This window comes from Hakea prostrata, chromosome 4, assembly GCF_041222555.1.
Source record: "Hakea prostrata isolate BN-2017 chromosome 4, UWA_Hpros_2, whole genome shotgun sequence".
Taxonomy (NCBI): Eukaryota; Viridiplantae; Streptophyta; class Magnoliopsida; order Proteales; family Proteaceae; genus Hakea; species Hakea prostrata.
This window is the reverse complement of record NC_142603.1, coordinates 42,624,270-42,637,384: the sequence shown is the minus strand read 5'-3', so window position 1 is coordinate 42,637,384 and position 13,115 is coordinate 42,624,270. Positions and strand designations below refer to the sequence as shown.

Genomic DNA, 13,115 nt, shown 5'->3' with positions numbered 1-13,115 from the left:
GAAAGAACATCCTAACAGTCGACCCTACCTTCCCAATTGAAGAGTATAAGGACTTGGTTTATAAGGAGACCTTTGAAGATCTTCAACAACCTATCCTTGATTGGGTTGCAACAAAGAACAATCCTCCTCCGGCCAGAACCTTCCACTACCGAGATTGAGCAATTTCAGGATGATGAGCCTCAAGTGCCTGTTGAGGGGGAGGTCATGGCAGACAATGCCCAAGTTCCCCCTGAAAATGTTGAGAAACAAACTCTTGAAGCCGCCGATGATGAAGTTCCGCACTCTTCCGCCAATTTGTAGATTTCTTATCAGTGCATTTTTTTTTTTAAGGGTTGATCCCCCCCCCCCCTTTAGGTCTTGAACCTTAAAGATGCAATCTTTCTTGGTCTATTGCTTGTTGTCGTTTTTCCATGGTTTTTTGGTGCTTTTGTTTAACTGAATATACTTGTATCCTCCCGAACATAAACTAAAGTCTTTTGAATATACTTGTGGTACTTTGCTCTTCCACTGCCCCTCACTTAAAATATTTGAAGTGTTGGTAATTGAATTGCATGTTTGGGAAAGGCTTGTACGTTTGGTTAACTAGCGGGTGACGCGGATGACCCTTCAATTTTTCTTGGAATTTATCTTCGTTGGGAATCGCAAACGTCATTCAGGTATTAATGTACTAATTGACGGTTGCATACTTGAGTTCGCCATCTTCGTAATTGGTGCCTTTCCTTCCACGTGGATAGATGCGTTGTATTTGAACTTTTGAAATTCGAACAGTCGCTTAATGTCCACCGTTCATCTTTTTGACGTATTCCAATCGTCACTGGTTTTTAACCATCGATTTAGAAGCTTGAACCGCCGTTGTATTGTTGCCGTTGGATTTCCAAAGAAACTTGAGACGTCATTTTCGTACTTCCACATTTATTTAAACGCTTTGGCTTTCCCTGTGTTTTCATTTTATGTGCAAAGCTTTTCCTGTCTCTTGAACTAGAAATCATTCTGCACAAATTTCTTCTTGCTGGTTGATGGATTCCTCTGGCGTTTTTGCTGCCACATCCATGAAATGTATTCCACGAACACAGTCTAGAGGAGAAGGCAAAGCTATGTCTTCAGTTCCAAGACCTCCCTCTCCTCCAACGGAGGAGATTTACTGGCCTCCATGGAAACTGCGGCATTCTGACCTTTTCACCGGTAGCTTTGGACGGGCCTTGGAGTGGAGCACTCTTGCCCAAATGTCTGCCGAGAGCAAGGCTTTGAATTCCGTTCCTAACGACATTTTTGTAAAAATGTTGGTGATGTGTGTTTCTTTTTGAGATTGCTCCTTGCTTTCTGTATATTTTTCTAGAATCTTGCAAATTATTTGCTTGTTGTAGGAGTACGGTGGATAACTTCCACAAGCATACGGAGGCAGCTTACTAGATTGGGAAGATGCATTCCGAACTCTCCAGGCTTCGGGAGGAATCTTCGTCCAAGGATCAAGAGATTGCACGCCTTCGTGATAGGTTTTGGGATGTGATAAAGGTAAGAAATACTTAAATTTTAGATCTTTCTCAAGCCCTGGAGGTTGCTAATGGTCAAATCCGTGGTTTTTGAGCGAAGGGTAATTAATCTCTTGGGGGAACTGAATAATTCCGAAGCCAAGGTGGAAGAGCTGCGTAAGCAAATAGTTCCTCCCAATCTTAATTGCATCCCTGCTGAAACCCGGAGGGCTTGCATCTGTAAGTACTTAGGCAGTAAGCCTTTTCGTGACTTGTTGGATATTTTGAATGATCATGCTTATCGGGATGGTCAGAATGAGGTGTTCGAATCAATATTGAGGAGAAATCCAAATTTTGACATGGCTACTCATCAATTTCTCTGTCATCCCGAAGTCTTCACAAAGTTGGGACTTCTGTCTCCCGGATGGGCCGAAGATGTGGAAGATCTGCCGACTCCTAATCCGGACACCACGCTATATCTTGATGACTCACCTCCTGCAACTCCAATAACAGAGGAGATTGCATAAAACAAGGAAGAAGTTGACGCTCCAAATGTCAATTCGGAGGGCGTCAATCGTTCTTCCACAATGATCCAAAGAATAGGAGGGGATCGGGCTAAAAACTTATTTGCCAAATTTTCTTTTCCTTCTTATCTCAGTGACCGAAGATGAAGTCTCTTCATTAGTCAAAGGATAAGGATCCTGGAAAAGCTGGACAGTGGTTTCGGGCTGCTCTTCCCAGTTGTTGGTGGAATTCTTGTTTTCTTTGTAGAAATGTTCCTTGTCCAAGATATTGTATAATCTTCCGAACGTAGTTTTGTAATTTGAAATGTTCCTTGTCCAAGACTTTGTAATACTGTGTGTATCCCGAACATTGTATAGTTTGGCTTTTGCAATGTATATCCCGAATGTTGTATAGTTTGGCTTCTGCAGTGTATATCCCGAACGTTGTATAGTTTGGCTTCTGCTAACCTTTGAATAAAAATTCTTGTGTTTAACCCTTGATTATAACACATTTCTTTATCTTTCGGGAATTTAGCTTGGTCAAGTAGAAACGTTTCTGATTCGCTCACTAAGCTTTTGTAAGTAGTGTTCAGTTAATCCGAAACATCAGATTCACAATAGTTTCTAAGAAATTCTTTCTAAGGATTCAAAATTTATACTCGGTATACATCCGATATACCCGATCCCCAAAGAATTTTTTAGGACTTTCGTGATTCTTGAAGGTTTTATTCGGTTATACCCGATACCTTTGACCAGAAATTTTTTTCCTCCTTAGGGATTTTTTTCGCTTTCGAAGGACCCATTCGGTGCTACCCGATGCCTTTACCTTAGATAGTAAAAACTTACTAGGCTTTTAAGGTTCTGTTTGGAATTTATCCGATGCCCTTGACCTTAGAAAATTCCTCAGAATTGTCATCGAGGCTTTCAAAGGACCCACTCAATTTTACCTGATGCCTTAGACCAGAAAAATTCTCCATAGAGATTGTTTTTTTGGCTTTCGAAGGACCCATTTGGTGCAACCCGATGCCTTTACCCGAAAGTTCCGGGGAATATTTCGGGATGTTCGGAGGTCTCACTCGGTATTACCCAGGGGTATTTACCCAAAGCCTTTTGATTCTAAATATACTCCGCTATATATGGCCCCCAATCAAAAAGATTTGGATGAAAAAAACCAATATTCTGCATTAAGTTGTTAGATCAAAATTGATGAAACTAAAAGGAATTTTGTCTTGGATTCAAGAGAAATATTTCTTCAGATGCTTGGCGTTCCATGATCGGTTCCAAAGCATTGTTGGTTTCCAGATCCTTTAGCTTGTAAGCTCCCGCTCCTACCTGTTTAATGACCATATAAGGTCCTTCCCATGTGGGGTCTAGCTTTCTCTGATGACGTGGGTCTGAAGCAAGAGTGTTTCTTAGAACTAAATTCCCTACACGAAACTGCCGGTGTTTGACTCGAGCGTTGTAGTGAGAGGCTATCCTTCGGTGGTATTGTTGGGTTTGTGCTATTGCTTGAGTGCGAACTTCATCTATTAACTCGAGACTATCCAACATACCTTTTTTGTTTGCCTGTTCTTCAAATTCTTGTTCCCGAACAGTTCCCGCCATTACCTCTACTGGTGCTAATGCTTCCGAACCATAAATTAGCCTGAATGGGGTTTCACTAGTAGGAGTTCGGACAGTTGTTCGGTATGCCCATAGGACATTTTGGAGTTCTTCAGTCCACAAAGCTTTGTTGGTCTCCAGTCTATTTTTGATTCCGTCTAGTAACGTTCGGTTTGTAACTTCTACTTGACCATTACTTTGAGGATACGCCACTGATGACATTCGGTGATCAATCATATATGTATTGCAGATAGTTTGAACTGAGGATTGTCGAACTGAGTTCCATGGTCGGTAACTAGTACCTTAGGAATCCCGAATCAATAGATGATCGATTCTCGTACGAATTTTTCCATTTGTTTCTCTTTGATCGATGCCAATGGAGTTGCTTCTACCCACTTTGTAAAATAGTCGATCGCCACGATCAAGTACTCTTTGAGTCCTATAGCTAGTGGAAATTTTCCCATTAAGTCAATTCCCCACATTGCGAAAGGAATAGGGTTCAAAATTGACGTAAGGATTGTGTCAAGTTGTTTGGGCACGTTCGAGTGTATTTGGCACTGGTTGCATGCTCGAACGAAATTTAAAGAATCTTCTTGTAGCTTGGGCCAATATAATCCGAGACGAAGGATTTTATGTGCCAGAGCACAGTCCACCCGTATGTGCACCGCAAATACCTTCATGAACCACAGCCAATGCAGTTTTGGCCCCTTTTGGCCCAACACACCTAAGCAGGGGTCCCACAAAGGATTGCCGGTAATCTTCCGTGTTGGATAGTGTATCTCGCCACACGTACCCTGATTGATCAGGCTTCTTCTCTGATCTTTGGGAAGTTTATTATCCCGAATATATTCAATGATGGGATCCATCCAACATCTTTTGCTTTCAATGTATGAAATGATGTCAACTTTTAAGCTTGGGAAGCTTAACTCCTCAATGTAGACGGATGGTTCTAATGCTTTTTCTTTACCGTTCGCCAATCTTGAGGGTTTGTCTGCTACCGAATTCTCCTTTCGAGGTATTTGACATATTTGAATATCTTTGAAATCCTTCTTTAAGATTTGGATCAGCTCTTGGTATTTCTGTAGGCGTGGCTCTTTCACTTCATATTCCCCCTTTACTTGATTGACGATGAGCTGGGAGTCGTTGTATATTGTTGCTTCAGCCACTGCTAAAGTCTTTGCTAATCTGAGCCCTGTGATGAGAGCTTCATACTCGGCTTCATTATTACTTGCCTGGAACCCAAATCTCAAAGCATATCGGATCAAAAATCCTCCTAGATTTTTTAACAAAACACCTGCCCCCGAACCAACTTTATTGCTGGAATCATCGACATAAATGTGCCACATAATGGACAAGGTAGGTTCTTCTTTTCCTTCGTTCGGGATTACAGATTCTACTACGAAATCAGCCAAGGTTTGCGCCTTTATAGCTGTTCTGGGCTTGAAGTCCACCTAGAATTCTCCTAACTCGACTGACCATGCTACCATCCTTCCCGAAAAATCTGGTTTTAAAAGTACCTTCTTCAAGGGGAAATTGGTTAGCACTTCAATTGGATGAGCTTGGAAATAAGGTCTTAACTTTCGGGCTGCTATCATGAGAGCCAACGCTTGCTTTTCGATTGCTGAATACCGTGTTTCGGGATCCAGGAGTACATGGCTCACATAGTAAATTGGCCATTGTTTTCTTTCTTTCTCCCGAATGAGGATTGCACTTAATGCCAACTATGATGTAGCTAGGTATATTTGCAGAGTTTCACCCTTTTCGGGTCGAGAAAGTAGCAGTGGCTACTTGAGTCTTCTTTTTAATTCATCGAATGCCTTCTGACATTCCTCCGTCCAACGGGCCTCTTTACTTCCCTTTAGGTCCTTTAATGCTTTGAACAAAGGCAAACATCTTTCCCCCGACTATGAGATGAATCGGGTCAAGCAACAATTCGCCCAGTTAAGCATTGTATATCCCGAACATTCTTGGGAGGATCCATGCCAATTAGTGCTTGTATCTTGGCGGGGTTCGCCTTGATTCCTCTCTGGGAGACCATAAACCCCAAGAATTTCCCTGACGATACCCCGAAGGCACACTTTTCCAGATTTAGCCTCATCTGTATTTTTTTAAAATGGAAAATACTTCCCAAAGATCCTCAATGTTGCCAGTCCTTAGGAGGCTTTTTACTAACATATCATCTACATATGCTTCCATGTTCTTGTCAATTAGGTTGCTAAAAATCTTGTTTATAGCTCTTTGATATGTTGCCCCTGCATTTTTCAAGCTGAACGGCATGACTTTATAGAAATAGCTCTCCCATCGGTCATAAATGACGTGAGTCTTTCATCTTCTTTATTCATTAGGATTTGGTTATACCCAAAATAAGCGTCCATGAAACTTAGTTTTGTACCCAGCAGTGGCATCAATCAAAAGATCTATCCGTGGCAAGGGATAGTAGTCCTTCGGGCAAGGTTTGTTGAGGTTTGTGTAATCAGTACACATTCTTCATTTTCCATTGGACTTTTTTACCATTACCACGTTGGACACTTAATGGGCTCGATAAAACCAGACTTTTCGAGTTTTTCGAGCTCCCCTCTAATAGCTTCGTGCTTTTCAATCGAGAATTTCGTCTTCTCTGGATTACAGGCTTGAAGTCAGGATTGATCCATAGTCGATGTTCAGCTATAGCTCGATCAATTCCTAGCATGTCATTGGCTAACCAAGGAAAAACATCTATGTTTTCCCGAAGGAAAGCTGTCAATTCTTCTTTGAAGGGCTCAGGTTGCTCAGATCCGATATGAGTAAACTTCACTTCATCTCCTGGCTGCAAGCATATACATTCCAACTTCTCCACGGGTTCGGGCCTTTGCATGGTGTCTTCGTCCCGATCATCCCTTATCTCAATAGGTAATGATGTGGCTCTTTTAGGTCCTTCCTTGTCTTTGAGGTATGCCACACAACATTGCCAAGAGAGTTTAAGGTTTGAAACTACTTGCCCGATTCTAGTATCAGTGGGAAACTTTATCTTCATATGCTTTTGGTGAAACCACGGTGCCCAGCTTTCTTAACGAGGGTCTTCCCAAGATCATGTTGTAAGCGGGAAGATCCCGGACCACCAAAAAATTTGCCCGAATGGTCGATTCTTTTGGGAAATTTCCTACTGAAAGATCCAACTGGACTGATCCTTCGCCTACAACAGATGAGCCAGCAAATCCATAGAGATGCGTTGAGGAGGGTTTCATCAGCCCTTCTTCGAGATTCAACTTCTCAAAAGCTTCATAAGATAAGAGATCAGCCAAAGATCCTGTGTCAACTAGGACCCTATGCACCTCTCTTCGTCTGACTTCTACTTTGATGATGATCACGTCATCATGAGGCATGCAAACACCTCGCTCATCCTCTTCACTGAAGGTGATGGGCACCTCTTCAATTTTCTTTATTTTCTGAGCTTCTCCTGATCCAACAAATTTCGATCTTGTTTTCAACTTTCGGAAGGATTCGGGTCTGGGCCCTCCCAAATATCGTGAGAATTGGGGACCTGCTAGGTCCCACCACTTCCTTTCCTTTTTTAGACTTTGGCTCTTCGACTCGGCGCTCCCTGCTTGGCGAACGACCCCTTTTTTCATTGATCGGTCTTTTTTCATCCTCCTTGACTTTTAGAAAGTTTGTGAGATGTCCCTGATTGATTAGTCTTTCGATATCCGCCTTGAGGTGCCTACATTCGTTGGTGTAATGCCCATAGTCTTTGTGAAAGCAACAATATTTCTCCATGTTCTTTTCTCCAGTTTTTGTCACGATTTTGGAAGGCCATCTTAAAATATCTTGATTCTTTATCGACATTAATATCTCCGATCGAGGAGCGTTCAGTGGTGTGTACTCGTCTTGGTTTGGAGATCATCTCCTCCATGTCGAACGTGGCTTTCTAGCCCGATTTGGATCAGGCCGCTTTTGCTTCTGACTTCTTTCGGGAACTTTTGCTTCTTCTATTGCTACTTTAGGTTCTCCTTGTCGCGCACCATCTCCTTGTCGGGCATCAAGTATCTTGGCCACCTCCGCTTGCTTTTGGCATTGTTGTACTAATTCGGCGTAAGTAGTTGGCATATCCTGAAGTAAATATCCAATAGCTTTTGATTGGTTAACCAAGTAAAAAGGGCCGTTTTCACTACCTGATCGTCCAAGTTACCTATTTCCATGGTAACTTTATTGAATCTCTTCGGTATTCCAGGATTGATTCATTCCTTCCTTGCTTGATAGTAAAGAGTGTTTCCTCCGTTTTCCTAATCTGGATACCACTCTGGAAACGCCCAACAAATTTTCGAGCAAGATTCTCGAAGCCATTAATTCTTCCTGAGGGAAGGTTTGAGAACCACTTCTATGCCACCCCGGTAAGGGAAGAAGCAAAAACTCAGCAGAGGATCTCGTCAGAGTTTCCAGCCACCGCCATTGTTTGTTGATAATAGCTAATATGGGCTGTGGGATCTCCCAAACCATCAAAAGCTGTAAAAGTTGGGAGCCTAAAATTGTGTGGAAACTCGAACAAAGTGATAGCATCGGTGAAAGGAGTCTTTCGGATGACCGAATAAATATCATCGGCCCTTCTTCCTCAAGAGACTTGCCGTAATCTTTGATTTATGTTGACTAGCTCTCGACCAATATGCAATGATCGTCCATCTTTCGTCCGGATATTTCCTCTTCTCGAATGTCTTGAGGTTGGTGAGTGGGTGCGAACTCCCCTTTGACGCCTTGTTGCTGTTCCTGTTCGGCTTGCCTGCGGCCTATCATGCCGATCATCTCTTCTGGGTGGTTTGCCGGCTCTCACTTCTTGGATTCGATCTTGACGATCTTTTTGATGATTCTGGCCATAATTTTGACCTTCACCATGCTGTCTATCTACATGATGAGAAAGTGTTGGTACCTGGATCAACGGTGGAACCAAGACTGCCTCTTGTGCACGTCCTCTCGCCTCTATTTGATCAGGTGCTTGCGGTGCAACCACCTATCTTGTTAACAAACGGAGTGTTTGCTAGCATCTCCAAGAACTGGATCTGTAACTGCTCCATTTGTCCCTGGAGAGGATTGGGAGAGTCTTGATTTTCTTCCCTTCCTTCTTCCTGGACCTCCGGGAGTCTGCTTCCTTCAGGTCTAATGACCGGAACCTCTATCTGAGGACGAGCATTAATTTCTCGCAAAGCCACTGCTGCTGCTGCTGATCTAGTCACCATGACTTTTCGAAGCGTTTCCCACAAACGGTGCCAGATGATGCGTCCAAATTCTGTTAAGCCGCCGGACTGCTTGATGTAATCTTGCAAAAAGGAGTTAGACGTGGCCCGACCGTGGGGTCGGGAGGCCACCTCCAAAGCTTAAGTCAGTAACTAGACTAATCACAAAAGGCTCTGGCTATTTGCAGAGTTGAATAATAATGAATACATAGTTGGGAAATGATTCAGGTACCTGATAGGTTGTACATCCTTGGTTTATATAGATTTTACCTCTAATTGAATGAATTCTCAATCTCCTTCGGTGGCCGTCCGATCTTAGGGTTTTTCCCTAGATATTTGGGGACATAACTAGTTACCTATTCTCAGCATGATTCCTTCACCGCTTTGCTGATAAAGACCTTCTATAAGTCAGTTTCGTCTACCGTAAAGTTTGGGAGGCCATACCGGATTAGTAACTGGAATACGGCGCCCTTATGATTGTTTCATTAGGTCTTGGTGGGCCCCGGTCATGGTCTTACTAGGACGAAGACTATGAACCTGGTCTGGCAGGTTTGGTGCAATTTTCATCGTATCAACCTATCTTCATATTTAACTAAACCCTAACCCAACTATGCTGGACTCTTCCATCGCCGATGACCCTATCCATCTTTTCCACTGGGAGAACCTCAAATCCAAACATCTTACTCTCTCCATCTCCAGTGACCCTTCAAGCTTCTCCACTGAGAGCTGCAAAGTGCTGCATAAAACTACTGACACATCATGAGCAGAAATTGAAGAGATGATGAGAAATATTATAAATTTTTTAGATGGAATGTCAAAGACTGAATCTGAAACTCACACAGTTGGAGAAGTGAGTGCCCGTATTGATTAAGCTTAGGTTAATGGAGCTGTTAATCATTGATGCATCAACATATATACAGAGAGGGCATTTCAGGGGCAGGAAAGAGAAAAACTCAATAAATAAGAAACACTATCTTTCAAAAAATTGAAAACCCAATTTCTATTAGATGGGCGAAGAAACATTACTGCATCAATGGGCTTTCGTTTCTTTGCAGGAGTCAATGAAAAAGGTTAGCCCTAGTTACTAACAATGAAGAGAAAAGATCAATGATTTGACATTGTTGAGACAGATTGAGAATTACAGGTGGATAGTGGCGTTTCTTTGTTAATAAATTCCTCCAGCGAAGGCAGCAGATCCGTAACCTCGTTTCATTGTATAATGTAGAGGATTCCAAAACGATTAGTCAACCGGTGAAGATGAAAAAACTCTGTCAGTCATCCTGCTACTTAGCATTAGGTTGAAACTTGAACACCCATTAGTATTCAACAAATTCAGGGACTTTGCCGATTAATGCACAGGACCGTCAAGCCGACCGTCAGATCAGAATTTCGGTTGAAAATTTCAATCTCAACCAGTAAAATTCAACGGTCGAGATTCAATTTCGACTGAGATTTTGGACCTTCATATCCGAAATCTCGGCTTGACAGTCATGCGCGACCCAAACAATTTCGCAAATTCAGACGATGGCTACAATCATTGGAGATGATGGCTAGGGTCTTCAATTAACTATGTTATTTGGCCCTTACACGGTATATTCATTTTTTCTTGGGGCGGTTTTCTATAATTTCAAGGAAAACATAACTGAATGGACTTAATTACCAGTTACTCTTAATAAATATTAATAACCGTTGGATTAAGTATACAATAGGTCTTGAAAAACTCTGTTGGCCTCCTCTCCTTGGAGGATATCTCCCAAGGAGTGGGTAGTGAGTTCTAGAGTTTGTCATATGGACAACTGATCTAATGGCCAACATAAAACACTTATCTTTAACTAAGTGAAACCCGTTGATGCGTCCAGAAACTGTTTAGCCTCCACATTCTTTAATGCATGCCTACTAAACGAGGTTAGATGTAGGTTGACCGCACGGCCAGGAAGCCACCTCCAAAAGTTAAGTTAGCAGTTGGAACACCACTGGAGCCCCAACTAATTGCGAGCTTAATTGAAATATGATAATTGAGGGAAACGATTCAGATACTTTTCATGCGTGCAAACCTTTAGTTTATATAGGGTTTACCTATCATTCTTGATCGTTGGATCGATCCATGTCCTTCCTTTGTGACCACCCAATCATAGGGTTTTACCCTTATTTCAAAATTAGTGGTAGTTACCTCTCGTGGCACGATCTTGTATCTCGAATTCCATGAGATCATGTCTCCTATAACCGTTCAAATTCCTTCACCTTCATGTTACCCACTAGTTCGATCTTTAACCTAGTCCCGACCGGGTTACTGACCCGACCGTGATTGAACCCGGTTTGGTGCTATTTTACCCTCATCATGAGCCCCCCAAGCCAAGTGATTGGGATGAAGCGACTAATGACTTGGTATGTTCCTTTCTTGATCTCAATCATCACCTCGTAGATGAAAGGCCAAATGCCCTCATTCTTCAAAGGTTGCATTTATTACTTTGTATGTGCATCTGCGCAATGGTTCCTTCTCGAGCCATATGCGCTTCTCGTATCTTGTGCCACTCACTCCACATGGCATATGACAGCTACACCCATCATTGCTCTCACGCTTGAACCGTCAATGATTCTCAACCGTCGATTGAAATTGATCTCGTTCATTGAATTTATTTTGAAGCATCGCTCGAACTCGATTGTTGATCTAGATGCATCTCGTATGTACACGATCCAACTTTTGGTTTATTTAAACCTCTTCAACTCTCACCTTGAACCTTTAATTTTCCTCTCTTGCGAGTTTATCTACTATCAAAGGTTTCTCACGAGTTCTACAATCATTAAGCCTTTCAATTTTTAAGTTTCAACTCTTTTCCAAACAAAAACAAGTAAGTTCTTCAATCTTTCTCCACTGTTCTTCTCAATTCCCTTCATTCTTTTCTTTTTCTTGTTCAGGACTAAACCTGTAAACGGGTCGGATTCGGCTCGGATAAACCAGTATCCGAATCTAAATCCGATTAGCAAATCCGCTATCCGAATCCGGCAAAAATTTAGAGTAGGCATTCGAATTCGAATCCGAAACTTTATCGGATATCCGATAATAATCCAATCCGATAAACTATCCGATTAATGATTGATAATTGTCACTTTTTAATATTTTTATTATAAATTTCTAATTTTTGATTACCGAGTACCGGTTTTCGAATCCGATTACCAGTATCCGAATCAGATTATCATCCATTTTTTAAAGAAAAAATGTTAAATACTTTACTATATCCAGATAAATTTTTATCTGTATATTATCCGATCTGATAAGAAATTATCCGAATCCGAATCCATTTGCTTAGCGGACGGATACAGATATTTTCTAGTAAGAAAAAAATCCATGGATACCCTTAAACAAATACGAATGCAAATTCGGAGGCGGATTTCGGCTATCCATTTACAGTCTATTCAGGACCTCATCTCTTAGGGTTATAACCTTTCATTTCCCGTAGAAATCTGTAGGAAACCTTTCCTTCTTCTTCAATGGGCAGTGGCAAGACATTTGATGATGACTTGTTGATCACGCCATTTGCAACATACCCACCCCCTACTTCAATTGAACTGTCCAATGACAAAAGTGAGAGGATAATTGATCGTTGGTTAGCCTCCATCCGCTCAAACCCTAGGGAACAGCTTGGGAATGAGACGGAGAACAGGAAAGCTGCTTCTCCTTCAATTTCCCAAAAGCATAAAACCCCTAAACAAGCCATTGCTAGAAGTTCCCAACCATCTTAGAGACCTACACAAGGTCCCAGCTTCTTTGTCTCTCATCTTAATGGTGATGAACTGGCTTCAGCCTCCGATTATTATTCCATGCCCTTCTCTTTTCTCCTTCGAGTTCCCAACTCGAATGTGAGGGTTAATTCTAACCCTCTCGAGGAATTTTCTATCTATCTAGATACCCTGAAGAGTGTTGTCGATTCCTTTTCTCTTTCTCCTTTATTTTCATAAATTTTGAACCACGGGAAATATGCCCAATGCTTCTCCCGAACAATTGGCATCATATCGTCAGCTTCCCTCGGGCTCGCTTCGAACTTGGAGTTCATCCTTCTCTCCCTCTTTTTTCACACTTTTATTACCTCAGCAAATCCAACCCTCCAAGTTGGGTCTTCCTTTCTAAGTGCCCCAAGTCCGAATTGGGGTGGTCGGGCAGTATCCTAGCCGAGGGTACTTGCCCTTCTAATCACAAGCGGTGGCGTCATAGGTACTTTTTCTGCCGAGCACCCCCTTCGAAACTAAGCTTCTCGATCACCTAGAATCAACTTGATTCTTATACTCAGGCGAATCGTGCTCTTCTATTGTCTCCCGATGACCAATGCGCCGTGAAGAAGATA

The 13,115-nt window shown here is 42.1% G+C and overlaps 2 protein-coding genes across 2 annotated transcripts; both read right to left on the bottom strand.

Moving 5' to 3' along the window:
* Positions 1-3,891: 3,891 nt before the first annotated feature.
* LOC149018961 (uncharacterized) lies at positions 3,892-4,920 on the bottom strand. Its single transcript, XM_089154030.1, has one exon. The coding sequence runs from the start codon at positions 4,918-4,920 to the stop codon at positions 3,892-3,894; it is 1,029 nt and encodes a 342-aa protein (XP_089010156.1).
* A 1,644-nt stretch (positions 4,921-6,564) lies between these two features.
* Positions 6,565-7,182, bottom strand: LOC149018960 (uncharacterized). Its single transcript, XM_089154029.1, has one exon. It carries the CDS (start codon positions 7,180-7,182, stop codon positions 6,565-6,567), a length of 618 nt encoding a protein of 205 aa, XP_089010155.1.
* Between the last annotated feature and the right edge of the window lie 5,933 nt (positions 7,183-13,115).